Source organism: Phodopus roborovskii, unplaced genomic scaffold (genome assembly GCF_943737965.1).
Source record: "Phodopus roborovskii unplaced genomic scaffold, PHOROB, whole genome shotgun sequence".
Lineage (NCBI taxonomy): Eukaryota > Metazoa > Chordata > Mammalia > Rodentia > Cricetidae > Phodopus > Phodopus roborovskii.
This window is the reverse complement of record NW_026126418.1, coordinates 59514898-59529547: the sequence shown is the minus strand read 5'-3', so window position 1 is coordinate 59529547 and position 14650 is coordinate 59514898. Positions and strand designations below refer to the sequence as shown.

The 14650-nt window shown below is 37.5% G+C and overlaps 1 protein-coding gene across 1 annotated transcript in view; it reads left to right on the top strand.

Annotated features, from left to right (window-relative positions):
- Positions 1 to 14650, top strand: part of Arhgap15 (Rho GTPase activating protein 15) — a 620277-nt gene that overhangs the window by 15611 nt on the left and 590016 nt on the right. Inside the window, exon 2 of the mRNA XM_051184740.1 lies at positions 10305 to 10482. Coding sequence (XP_051040697.1) covers positions 10305 to 10482 — 178 coding nt within the window. The remainder of the gene's footprint in view (positions 1 to 10304; positions 10483 to 14650) is intronic.

Below are 14650 nucleotides of genomic sequence, written 5' to 3'. Positions count from 1 at the left end.
ACAACTGCTTTGGGATAGTGGACTGGGCCTGCAATATTCACACTGAGTTCAATTCTACCTTAGTTCCAAGAGCAAGCATTCATCCGAACACTTCCTCTTCACTAGGCATTATGTTGTCTCTAACCACAGTTTCCTCTACTGGTAACCTGGTCATACTATTATTATTATTATCATCATCATCATCATCATCATCATTTCTTATTTTCATATCAATCCCAGTTCCCTTTTCCTCCCTCCCTCCCTCTCATGCCTCCCCCCACATTCCACAGGGAGGGAGATGCCTTCCAGAAGGGATCAAGGTAAGTAAAGAATCACTACCAAGCAATAGGTGAAAGACAAACAACACAATAGAAAAATAATAAGGAAAATGAGAAAGACAGAATGATAGTTGCCTTTGGTGAGGTGAGGTAGTTACGGTAACAGAGCTGTGGGTGAATCTCAAGTGTGCTGGTGTGGTGTTTACCTGTGACTACTCAAAAGTGTTCTGCTTCTAACAACTAATCAAGCTTTGTACACAAATACAGGCATGATCACACATTCAAAAATGCCTTTATAGCTAGCTATTTAACATGCTCATGCTCATGTAAAAGAAACAACCACTTTCCAAACATATTAAAGGGACAACTCTGAAAAACTTTTAATGATGCAGCCATCATCCCTCACAGCAACAGAATATCACAATGCTGTTCCATCCCTTGATCTGCCCGCCCTGTTGGCACTGAAATTCAATCCAATCAATCCAGACTTTGGAGACATCAGCATTATGGGAAGAATAATGGACACAATAGCAAATTTTCTAGATGAAACAAATGCCAGCTGTATTGACATTACTGATCACTGTTAATTACTGATGAACACTAATTGTGCATTATGCAACTTCCCCATATTTGAACTCTGCCCAGGCAAAGACTGACATATAAAGTCTGGGATAACTATTATCAATAGCTAAATTTAATGAACTTGATAGAGAACTTTACCACAGCATCAAAGTCCCTTCGGGGGAAAATCACCTTAGAACAAGAAAGTCCAGGAAACAGACAAAAACACAGTATTAAATGCAGTGTCTGTACTTGATAGTCATCAGAGCACATGCCTGGTGCTAGCAATATCTAGGTTGTTTGTTTTGACAGTATTTACTAATAGTGTGGCTGCAGGGCAACTGTGCTGGTATTTCTCTTAGGAGATGCTTTAATATCAATCCCTGTGATAAGTATGCAAGTGATTGAAGGTTCACCATATTTCTTTCTGAGTTAGTTTAAAGTTGACAAGGAAACAGACCAAACACTGCCTTAGTTAAACCTTGTGTAGTTCTTCTCTGTATCTGAGGGTCTGGCATTCCAGAGCACTTTTTCCAGTCCTGAAAGATAACAGCATCAGCACTCACATTTTGGTCCTATGCATTTGCAATGCTTTCCAGTATGCCTGATCATCAAAAGAAAGCAAGTATTTCCACTAACCTCATTTTCTGTCTTCTTAGTTCAATGACAGTGAACCTGCAGCCTCTGTCACTAAGAACTTGGACTTTCATGTTGAATCTTACCATTTTCTGCATGATTGATGCTGAAAAATATAAAACAAGTACTTAGATGTCAAACTGTACTTTCTAAAATCCTGAATCTTTTTCCCTCCTGTCACATGGTTCTCTTATGATAGTAAGATTTATAAATAGAGGAAGGAATATGTATTCAGATTTATGTTTCTTTGTGTGTGTGTGTGTATGTTTAAGAATGTGTTGTGGCACATGTATGGTGGTCAGAAGATAATCTTCAGGCCTCAGTTTTCAGTCTAGCATGGTTCCTGGGAATCAAGGTTAGGTCACAAGCTGGGACAGTAAAGAGTTTGACCAATGTAGCTGTCTCACTGACCAGTGCCACATAAACAAATAACCAAATGTATCCAAGAACTATAAGAGAAACTCAAGTTCCTTGAAAGCAATTGCATAGTTCTCCTAATTCCGCCCCACCATACTATTTCTACTTAGCTTTTCTACCCAGATGTCCACACTCCACCATTTGATGTGGTTGTACATGTCTTTCGTCTTTGATTGTTGTATCTCAGCCCATGGGGCTGTGGTTATCCCTTCTTCACTGAAGTTGTATTTATCATAAATGACTGCCTGAATGACACCTTTACTTTTAAAATGTCCCCAGCTCCATTCTCCTTTGTACCCTCATTAGACTCCACAATAGTGAGGTATGCTATATCTAACTCTACTGAAAGATTCTCTATAATTTCTGTAGAACCAGTGGGATATGACAAGCCTTTCTCTGGGTAAAGACCACACATTGAACTAAAAACTGGTAGCCCCTTTATTTCCACGAGAATGTTGCTAAAGTTCCTGTGAGATGGGGTTACAAATAACCTACAGTCAATGAATGTCAGAAATGTCTACCACATAGATTTTGGATCTATTCTGTTCTTTTTTTTAATGAATTATCTCCATTTAGGATGGGCACATGCAAAGATAACAATGGAAATATTACAATTTACCTAAGCAGCTGACCAGTCAGCCATTTTCATTAAGTGCAGCATACCCCCAGATTCCCTGATATCAGTTAAATAAATGTAAAGTCTTATCACATTTCCCATATGTAACACCTGCCCTGTCAAAGGGAATGTTACCCAATGGGCTGGCTGTGATCAAATTCCTTTACTGTGATCTTCCTTTCTCATTATATTTGACATTTTTGAAACTGGGTATTGTATTTTCTCAGCTTATGGAAGTGGTCTGGGGAAATGAGACTTAATAGAGATGTAGAAGCCACTGGGAAAAAAAAAGAGAAGGAAAGTAAGCTAGAAAGAAACTGAAATTAAAATGTTCTTTTGGTAAATGGCTGCTGTGGTAGAAACGGAAAGCAATTGCAATGCAAGTTAATTACTGACCTGTCAGGAAAGCATGACACAAAAGTTGTCCCACATATTACTGGAGCTACCACAGCCACAAGTCATTTCCACAGGGGAATGAACAGACTGTGTTCTACCACAGATCAACAGAAGATCTTTCCAGGGGATTGAAATGAATTTCTCAGAGAAATAATAATTGTCTGTTGAATAGCCATGAGCTCTTAGAAGACCTGTAGAATCAGTCTGCCCTACCCATGCAAGAGGCAGGAATAGGATTTGACTACACAGGGGATTCCTGCATGAGAGGGCAGAAGGGACCCGGCTTTTGTGGGTGGGGGTGACCACATAGCTCATCTGCTACATAAAGAAATCTAGGCTGACTCTCATAAAATAAGAATTCTCTGAGGGTGCATGTGATATCTGCCTCTGAAATAGTTGTCCTCAAAAATCTCCCAGTGGTAGCCAGTGTCATATGAAAAAGTTCATATTTGTGTATGTGGATGTGTACATATATAAACTGCCTGAAGTAATCTTGTTCTCAAGGGAGATGTTCACTTTTTGCAATAAGAAGGAAACATAAGGGTTATTCTGAAATGGAATGAAAATATGGTGTTCTGTGCATTTTTGGAAACCTATATGAATATCTAGGAATACTTTAATTCTGGCCACATGAAGTATAAAAAGCCCCACTTCTCTGTGCTTCTGATTTGCTGTGAAATACTCACAGTACGCTGGCCCTCACAAACATTGATGAGGACAAAGTACATGTATTAAAAAAGTAAAAAAGCTTAGCCAGATGTTTTCATGAAAGCGGACTAGCGTCAACTACTTTCCTCAGCAAGCATCTATTTTATATCTCTTGTTTTTCCAAATCCCATAGGCACACATATTAGAGAGTTTACATAATATGCACCTAATGTGGCTGCATTTTGGTCATTTTACTTCCCCCATCTCATGGATTTACTATGGAACCTTTATTCTCTTAGTTTCCCAGACTTACTGTCCTCTGACTTTGAAGTCTACAATGGCATCACATATAGTATATTAGGGATACAGGGCCTGTCCTGCCTGGGATGACTTTGAACTGCCCGTGGTAACTTGGAAAACAAAGACAATGTGCTCAAGCCTAAATCTGCTGAATTGTACAACATGGAGGCTGCATCATAGGGCCTTTTCACTTTTCCATAGCTCAAAGATATCTTAATATATTCTTATTTTTAATGCTGCTGTTGTAAAAGAGATGTCAAAACTCTACTTTCAAACTCAAAAGGGCATACTGCAGAGCTTCCACGTAATTAACAGTGCAAAAAATAATTGGCAGAACAGCTATGAAATTTGTGATTACACATCTCGTTCACTCCTCTTTGGGCTTTTGCAGGGTGAGAGGGGAAATAGAGCCCAGAACACTACAGCACTGAGTTTGATGAGTGAAGCCAACATTTGTGTGGCTCCTAGGAAGTGTGTTCTCATCACACTTCCTGTTTTTAAAACAGCATTGAAAGTGGAACTACAGCGATACCACAAGATATTCTTTCTTTCTTAGTACTTACAAAATCAGAAGGCTGGAGGCTTAAATGATTTATATTTATATTTCTAAATTGAGAATTTGGGATTTGGGGGAGAGATTTATAAAATCAGTGGGTATCTCAGGCACATGCAAAATTGTTCTGTTCTTCTGTATCTTGGTTAGTCATTGGTCATTATTGAGTACCTCATGAAGAAAACACCAATGTCTTATCATTTGTAATAAAATGATGTTTTAAGAGAATGTCACGGTCTAGGGTAAACAAAGAGGAATCTCAGCAGGAATGAAGATTCAATATAACCAGAATTGTTACAACTTCTATTAGCAATATGCCTGAAGTAACTAAGTCATACAGAGAGGAAACAAGCAGCAGGGACATTACAAAATCTAGACAACCGAGACCTCATGGGGTTGAGACATGAGTGGAACAATAGAGTAGCATTGAAATTATCTGTGAATAATTTTGGAATAATGTAGAGACACAAAAGCTCACATACTTTTGAAGATTCCCTGAAAGGCACACAGAGCTTGGGTAAGCCCAACCACTTCCAAATCATGAGAGCCAAGTCATGAGAGACCCTTAAGCATGAGTCAAGATTGAGTAGGTTTTGTGTCAAGACTGGGACATCACTTCAATACAGCTAGGAGGCATTTCCCAGGATGTACCACTAGTGTGCAATCCTAATGGCATCCCCATGGAGCTTACTCCTTTTACCTGATACAAAGAAATACACTGCCAGAGGAGTTTATGTTTTGATATTCAAATGCTTCTTTGAAAATTATGGAGACAGCTGGCTAATCTTTCATAACACTTTTTAGGTTTAATTGGAATAATTTTACCTAAGTAATTCAGAATAAAAATTAGTGTGTTAAGAAGACATAGATCAAGAAGGATAGAAATGAAAACTACAAAAGTCTAACTTCTGTAGATGACAGGATGCCCAAGTCAGTGCCAAAATAGGGGCTTTAACAGCCAATTTATAGAGACAATGGTAGGGTGTGTGGTAGAGGAATAGTGTGCTGTAAGGATAAAGGTAAGGGGGAATGAGAAACTGTAGGTGGGTAAAGAGAGGGCTTTAAGTAGGATCCAAATACAACTTGCAAAATATGATCTAGAAATGGTTCTCCATGGCACCATTGGTTCCTGACACATAGAATAAGAATAAGAGTGAATCATCTTTGAAAATAGATTGCCCACCAGTACATTTTTGTTTGTTTTGTGTTTTTTTTTCCAAGACAGGGTTTCTCTGTAGCTTTGAAGCCTGTCCTGGAGCTTGTTCTGTAGACCAAACTGTCCTTGAACTCATAGAGATCTGTCTATTTATATAAAAAATAATATTTATATAAAATAAATAAATAATTTAAAAAGAAAGTAAAAATATTGACTGCAACTTGAGGAAGAAAGGGCTTATTTATTTATTTATTTATTTTGCCTCTTATTTTTATTTTATATAACCAAGTCCATTTAAATGAAAACAAACATTTAGAGACAATATTTGGGAATTTGGGCGTTGTTCTTTCCAAACTACTTCCTGCTGGTAAGGGGCACTGTCATGGGGGATTCGAAGAGGATTCAGAAATCCTGGCTGTAGTCTGTCAGGCTGCTTTGTCCAGCTGTTTTGAATGTAGGATCACCTGGTACTCTGTTTCAGGCAGTCTGGCTTGATCAAACCACATTAGTCTGGAAGGAATCCACATCTTTTCATTTCCTGTGGAAACAAAATTAGGAAACCTTTTCCCCAGTAACTTGTACAAAGTGAGTAACATAGCAAAATAAAGTCTAGTAGCAGTTCCTTAGCTTTCTGTGGCTTCACTTACCTATACCCAATCATAATCTGAAAGCAATAAATGGGGATTTCCCCAAATTAAAAAAAAAAGTTTGAAGTCATGTGCTCTGAGACCATGGTGAAATTAAATGTCTGCTCTGACACTCAAGAACATGAGCCATTCCTGTGTGTAGTGTCTTAGTTATATATGATACCCACTTGCTAATGGCTTGGTAACAGTATTAGATCCAGCATTCAGCCTCCTGTCCTTGATTTTTTTTTTTTTTTTTGTACTCCTTATGCAGTCCTTAATGTTGTGTCATAGTCCTGCTTCATTCATATATGTGTGAAATCACTTAGGCATATGTCTTCTCTCCTTGTCACTAGAAGAAGCATGAAAATAGCACAATTTTTAGAGAAAGAAATCACATTTGCACAACTTCCATTACAACACAGTGTTATAATTGTAATCTCCTAGTGTGCCTGATGTATAAAATAACCTATACAACTAATATATACATTGAGGAAAGCACAGTAAACACAATATTCATCATTGTTCTGATTTAGGAAGCCACCAGAAAATATGGCACAAAATCCTTGTAGACCAGGAGGTTTGCAATACAAGGATCGCTGAAGAAAGACAAGAAGAATGGTGTAGTGAGATATTAATAGCATAAGGCCAGATGAAAGAGGAAGCAGTGGTAAAGGGAGGGAAAAAACAAAAATCAAGAACAATGGGTAGGAAGAGTCATACAGCTAAGGGAAAGCTCTGAAATAGGGAGATGCGCCCCTGAGAAAATAATCAGGGAACCCAGAAAAGAAGTATTGTTAAGTAATCCTGCTTTTTTACAGTAGTATATCACCTGGTAATTTAGGGGTTGGTTTTAAAAGGAGTATAAGATTGTAATTTTTTTTTTTTTTTGGTTTGGGACCTAAAGTTGTACAAACGTAGGAAAGCATCATGTCCTATAAATGGCAAATGGTGAGGCTAAGCAAATATAGAGGCCAGCTAGTCTCAGTCAGAAGACAGGGGCTTCAGCAAGAGTGAGTTTCCCACCAATATGACAAACTTCCCACACTCAGACCCTGAATCTATTGAGTAATGTGCAATATCAAGCCTTCAATGCATTTGGAGAACAACTTAAAAATAAAAGACCTTTCTAGAGGAAAATAAAATGTAATTATTTTAATGTGAATTAAAGTATAATTAATTCCTTCAATTTTTCATTCATGCATATTGAAAAAGGTTTTTATATTCAATTAGGTAAGTTTTACAATGCACTCAGATAAGCATATTAAAGAAAACATGGCTAAGGAATTCTTTGAACAAGTTTCCTCTAAACAACTATGCATATAATAACTGAAGTATGATAGAGTGTAATTATGTAGTGTGCACAATGTATTCATTTTATTACACGAACATGAAACCACTCAGCATTTAATCAATAAGACAAATGTCCCTATCACTCCCACATTTCCTTTATTTGATAATAGCTAAGCTATTGTTGTCCCCCTGTCTTCTTTCTCCTTAAGAAATTGCTCTTTTGGCTTCTGGCCCACATTGGCTTGCACTTTTCTAGAATACTGTACTAATAAGATAACAGAACAAATGTTCTTCTTTTCTTTTTTGAGAAGGGTTCTTGTTATTTAGCCCAGGCTGTCCCAGATCTCATCACCCTTTTGCTTCAGTTTCCTAAATGCTGTAATTACAGATGTGTGACACCACAGTCATCTACTCTGCTTCCAATTGCTCCATCTTTCCTTTGTACTGGCTTTCTTCATTTGATAGAATGAGATTTTGATTCTTCATTGCAGTGCCCATGAATAGATTGTTCCATTTTTAAGACGTTTAACTATGTATATGCATATGTGTTGTAGATGGATGTACCCAAGTATAAGTGCCCTTGGAGAACAAAGACTTTGGATCACCTAGAGCTGGAATTAAAGATGTTGTGAGCAGCTAAATATGTATGGTGTGAACAGGACTTGGGTCCTCTGAAACTGCCAAGTTCTTAACTGCTGAGTTCCCTGCTTTCTGTTTCCATTGTATAGATACACTAGAATTTGTTCCTCTGTACTGCTTTTGTTGGAATCATAAACATGTTTCACCTTCTTTGCTAGTGTTATTAGTAAAGTCCTTAGTCCCTTTGCGTTTATCTCCTCTATAAAAATTGAGTTGGATGTCTATTTCACAGGAGTTTTAGAGAATCAGGAAATGAACTATTGTGAAGACTGACTACCATGTAGTAAATACATCTGGACATATTTATAAGTTGTAATTTTCTTTTTCTATGGGGGCAGGTGATTCAAGATGTCTCTATGTATCCCTGGCTGTCCTGGGACTCCTTTTATACACCAGGCTGAACTTGAACTGCCACTGCCTCCCAAGTGGTGGAATTTTAGGCATGCACCACTACTGCCCAACTAGTTGTCACAATTTTCTAACTGTTGTTTATTGTGAAATAACACTTTTTTCATATTAAAATACTTTTTTTTAACCTAGCACAGTGGTACACATCTGTAATAGTAGCAGGGAAAGTAGAGGTAGAAGGGTTATGAACTCAAAATCAAGGAAAGCTTGGAATATACAAGATCATATCTCAAAACCAAAACATAAACACAAAAGCTCCAGTTTTTTTTCCCTTTGGCTGCATATTTTAGTGCCTATTTTTCTTGATGTATATGGCAATCCTAATTTCATATCAAACCCTTGGATACCAATATTCTTGATTTATCTATTGAAAGGTTACTCTTTTTTTGAGAGAGAATTCCTTCTGTAATTGCTGAGTCATTGCTTTTTCTAATGCTCTACCCAGGTACCCAGTGTTGAGAGTGTAGTGAGCAGGCCAGGGAAAGATCTGCATGCAGCAGTTAGAAACTGTGTTTGCATCACAGATGTTCTCTTAGAATTAGATGGTGTGCCCACAAGAGGAACTCTGGGAGTGGAGGTAGGTGAAGAATGTCCTGCCTGAGTCTGTCTTAGTTCCCTCACAGTTGCTTGTGTAAAGCGTGCCTGCACTGGAGTTGCCAAAGTTAGATTCTTTCAATTGGATATGTATCATACATAAATAAAATATATAGTAAAAATAAGCTGATTTTCTTTTTCATTATATTCTTCTTAAATGATGTCCAAATAATATAACAGTTTAGTAAGCAAGTGTCAATGGACACAGGAATTTTAATTTCTCCCTGTGGGTATTGTGAAAGGGATCAATTGGGTCTATTTATTTTGCTCTGACACTTATTCTGCTTCTGATTTATATACTTTTATCTGTCTCTCTCTCTCTCTCTCTCTCTCTCTCTCTCTCACACACACACACACACACACACACACACACACACAGTGCTAGTGGCATACATAGTGTGAATACAAAACTAGCAAGATTTATAAATGAAAAAGCCCTGCATCCTTCATAATGAAGAGTTACCACCATCATTTCCCTATATAGAGGACTGAATTATATAGAATTTTTTTAAAGATTTTATTTGGAGGGTGGGCTAGAAAGACAGCTGAACAGTAAAGAACACTGGCAGTTCTTTTGGGTGATGAGGATTTTATTCCAGCCCTTATGCAGTAAGCTAGCAACCATCCCAAGGTCTAGTCCCTGATAATGTGATATCTTCTTCTGGTCTTCATTGGTACCAAATGGCCATGTCACACAGACATAGTGTAGGTAAAGTGTTCACAGATATAAAAACAAAATAGAGAAATTAGTTTTAAAAAATTTTATTTTTAAAAGATGGTTGTATGTGAGTGTGTGTTTGGGCACATGAATGCAGGACCCATGGAATCCAGAAGACAGTGCTGGATCCCAGGGAGCTGGAGGAACTGCCAAGGCTGTGTGCATAAGAACCCAGTTCTTATGCAAGAGCAGTAGGTGGTTTGAGTGGTCTTAGTCATCTCTCCAGACACAATAAGAAGCCTTTAATAGAATTAGAGATTTACACAGATAGGAGCTGTGAAGCTTTCAAACATCTGTCATCAGTGGGGTTGGAGGACAGAGCTGCTCAAAGTGAGCACCAAGTGGCAACTGTCTCATTTCCAACTGAGAAAGATTCTGACTATTGCATTTTAGTAACAATGATGAGAAGGCACATTAAAGCTCCCTAATAGTTTTTCACAGAAAGTGTATGTATTTATAGTAATATAACGTTTTATATTTCACCAGGATAAGCCATAGTGTGCAAACATCTGCAAATTGTGATAACTCGTTGGAAACACTGAGCCCTGCCCACCAAGCTACAGGAGCTGTACAAATGAGAATCAAAAATGCCACCAGCCACCACGACAGACTGAGTCAAACTAAATCCATGATCCTCACCGATGCTGGGAAGATCACTGAACCTGTAAGTCAAGCACTTCAAACATGCCACTGTCTCTTAGCAGACAGATAAAAAAAAAATCCAAAAAACCCAAAACAAAAACAAAAACCAAAAACAAAAAACCCAGCTAATTAGCTTAGTTTTGTTTGTTTACCTAATGTGCATGGGAAAACTGTTTGGTAATGGATTTTATCTTGTCTACTTATAGTCATAATAGTATCCCCAGTTATAAGAGCAGAGCTGGGCCTAATCCAGAGTGATAAAGGGGATATGGAGCCAGGCTGAAGAGCACCTTTGACTCATTTTAAGGGCCTCTGCTACCATGCTTCAGTGTCATAAAAATAATGAGGTTATGCTAGCATGCAGTGTTTGTACTTCCAAATACAGTACATCACTTTGAAAAGCCAGAGGCTAAAATTAGCTAAGAATGAACTGACGGGGAAAAAAAAACAACTTAAAAAAAATGTGAAAATCCCTTTCTCAAAAATCTCCCCATAATGTAGAGGAGTGGAAATTGTGGTTTGATTTGCAGTAGGCTCAACCGGCTGCAATGGTGTGGCTATTTAAGGTTTGGAGAGGAAGCCATTTTGTTTCGATAATGTGTCATTAGAAAGATTTGAAATAAAATAGTTAGAGATGAACTCTATTGCCAATTGTGTCCCTGGCCCTGCACGCATCCTGAGCCACTAAACCCAGTGATTGCGATGAGTCTCCTCTGGTTAATTTTCTACCATAATGGTGGTAACTTGCAGCTGAGGCCATAGAATGTTACAAAATTATTTATGCAATGTTAGCCACTCTTTTGGACCCCAGATCTATTTTGTTTGTCACAGTGAGAAGAAGAGTGAGAAATAAGTTAGCTGGGGATAGGCTGTGAGAGTCCCAGTCACCATGCAGAAGCATGTAATCTATTAATTGAATATTCTGTTACTATTGTAGGAGCCTATGAAATATTCAGCTCCCTTACTGCGTTATTAAATGAGGTAAATTGAGTAGAATGTTACCAACTATATTTATTTTCCATTTTCACTTCAGTTCTAAGTGCAAAATTAACTCACAAAAATCTCAGGTATTTAGGAAATACATGAATTTAATCATGTCTTCCTCAGGTGTTATAGACAGACTTAAGATGGGAAAGCCAGTGTTGATATGGGGGAGTGAGAAATCTGTCCTTAGATGAGGTAACTCTGAGGAAAGCATTTTCCTTTATTGACTTTCTCATTTACAACAATCGGCTGCTGGGAGGCACAACCCTGTTTGCTGCCTCCACTTTAAAAACAGCTAAACTGTTCCTCAACTATGAACTTGAGACAGTGGTTCGAGTCAATTATTGGACTCTCTATATGTTCTCTCCATAAGAACTGTACCTTTGAAAAAGTTTAAAAGTTAAGTATATTTAATGATGCCTAACATATTTTATTGGCTGTGTTTAACAAAAGGCACTATGCCGCAGTTGTTTTTGACAAGCATGAAAACATCACAGCATGAGACTGCAAAAGGAATTATGGAGAGAAATTACAAGTGATCCATCTCTCAATGAATTATCCACCTCAATAGCCCGCAGAACTCAGCTACCAATTAACACCTACTTTATTACATGTTGGGATGTACTTAATAACTTTCATGTGTTTATGCACTATTACCTTGACTGATGCCTCTTGTACAATTAGGCATAATTGGCATATCAATATGCAAAAGTTAAAAGGATTAACCCTCTTAAAACTAATGAGCATTTCTGTATCCAGCTGCTAAATGAGACAAAATTAGCATTTTTCACTTTTGGGCAGGATTTTATCATGCAGTTTCTCATTGTTGGTATTACCTTGTTACATAACTTTAGTTTGGGGGGTTATATGCTGGACTGCTAGAGAAAAAGACTTTTCCAAAGTTAAATTAGCCGTAATTATCCCAGCTTTTGTTTCCGCGTTCTTAGTCTGTGCAATATGGATTCCTCGATAAGGAACAAAAATAAAAGTTACTTCTGGTTATGTGTACTCAGAGCATAATTATATAAAAGGGGTATTTTAGTGAGGATATGTCATTTCACGGAGAAAACTTGGCTCAGAGATCCTGTATTGAAAGCTTGCCATGGCACTAATTTTCTTTCTGTCTCAGTTCTTTTCATCTTTTTTTTCCATGCACAATTTTCTGACTAGATACTGACAGAATGTAAAGTATTTTGGCATATTTATTCAAACAAGCCGGTTAAAGTTATTTGCTTCATTTTTCAGGAGCTGGGTGACAGTGTGAGGTCAAGGGGTATAGTTCTCATTTGGAAATGGGATGAAATGTGGGCTAAAAATGTGTATGTGTGTTCACACAAAGCAGTTTGTTATAACAGAGACACACACATGGAATCTCTACAAAACAAATATCAGGTGCTTAGAGTCCGCATATACATTTTGTGTCCTGTTTAATAAAAATGTCTTGTTTATAATACCTTTTATAGAAAAGTCTCATTTTTAACCTATTGGACTGACCAGTAATATAAGATGTCTGGTATTCACATTGGTTTCGTTATTAGCTGTAACATTTTAGGATAAAATCAATAGACTTTTTAAATTCATAATTGCATGTTTTGAGTTACAGTACTTTTATGTGGTTATATATATATAATGTAGCATGTAATATTATATCATTTGAGTCTTTTAAGATTCTGAAAAATAATGGTGTTTTGAAATGCTAAGGTAGTTCTTCAAACCCAAAGAAATACAAACGGAAGTGAATTTAGTTTGGAGTTTGGGGTTTTGGTGACCTAAATATTTCAGGGAAACATTTTAGTGACATAGGTACCCCATATGACCTTAAAATATTAGCGTGTATTGTTCTCTTTAAACATCAAGTAATCAAAATCAAAATTTCAGGAGGTTGATTTAGTACTCAGGGAATGTTGGAGAGGTAGGACTACTGGATGTTGAAGGATGTAGTTTGCAAGGAAACTGCCTCTCCATAAAAGAACTCTAGAGCATTCCATTTGAGTGGGAAGGAAGCTCCCTGATCATAGCAGTGATCTCTTATCCCATCCTAAGATGTACAGTGAGGCCTCTGAAAGGAGGGTGCCTTATTTTCCAGAATGCACTGGTTGGAAAAGCAGCCAGCAAGGGGGGAAATAATGGAGCAAGTGAGGCTGCCAGTCCAAGGGCAGAAAGGCTAGTGTGTAACCCAGCAAACAGCTAGTGCAAAAGGTTCAGTGCACTTCGATGCTTATTTATTATAGGGATGCTCCTGTCTTCCAGACAGTTTAAAATAGATATTAATGAACACTTTAAACAGTATAAATCAGGAAGCTGCACAAACAGGATCTTCAGGCTGGAGCCATTTCAGCATTTAGTGCTGGTGTCTTCAGCAGTGACAAGCATGAATATTCACCATTTCCATCCTGCAAACCTACAGAAGGGCATTACTACATTCATGGCCATCACGAACAGAGAAATATGTTTTCACTGGTGTTTAGATGAGGACTTAGATCAAGCCATCCTGAAGTGTTAACACACAAGATTCCTCTTACCCCCATTAACACACTGTTCCTGGCCTCCCCCCCCCCTCTCTTTCATTTTAGTGTATTATCAGGAAAAAGAGGAAACAATTTTCTTTTGTTTCTTACTTCTGTCATTATAGGATACTTGCCAAAGTTGTGGCTAGCCAAAAAGGCAGACATAAAAATCACTACTAAAAATATAAGCCTTCTGTTTAGCAGACTTTTTGAGAAATATTATGAGATTGTAGGGCATGCCCATATTTACTTCAAATCAAGCTTATAGTTAGGTTTGAGGCTTTGTTTGGATAAATTGTCCTGAAGTGGATCTGATATTTAATTAAAATGACACTAAATCACATTGAATTGATAAGACTTGGCATCTCAAACAAAGGTAATTGCCCGTATTGGTTTTGTGCAAAAATAGCGCTGCTTGGAAAATGTGCAGGCAACACAGACTGTCAACTCCATTTATAGATCAATATGTGAAAACCATTGATCAGGCAGGCATGTGTAACAGTAACACTTTGCATTTATTTGTTGTTTTTATACCACATTAAGGCTTACAGGATTATAGACTTCCTAAATATTTTGACTTCCTCATAAATATATGATCTGTTGCATGTTAATTAAATGAGAGTCTGCAGCCATTTCTAAAATTGTTTTTAGTTTGATGATTTCCTTTTATTGCCGTGGATCGTATGATCTGAAAATGGA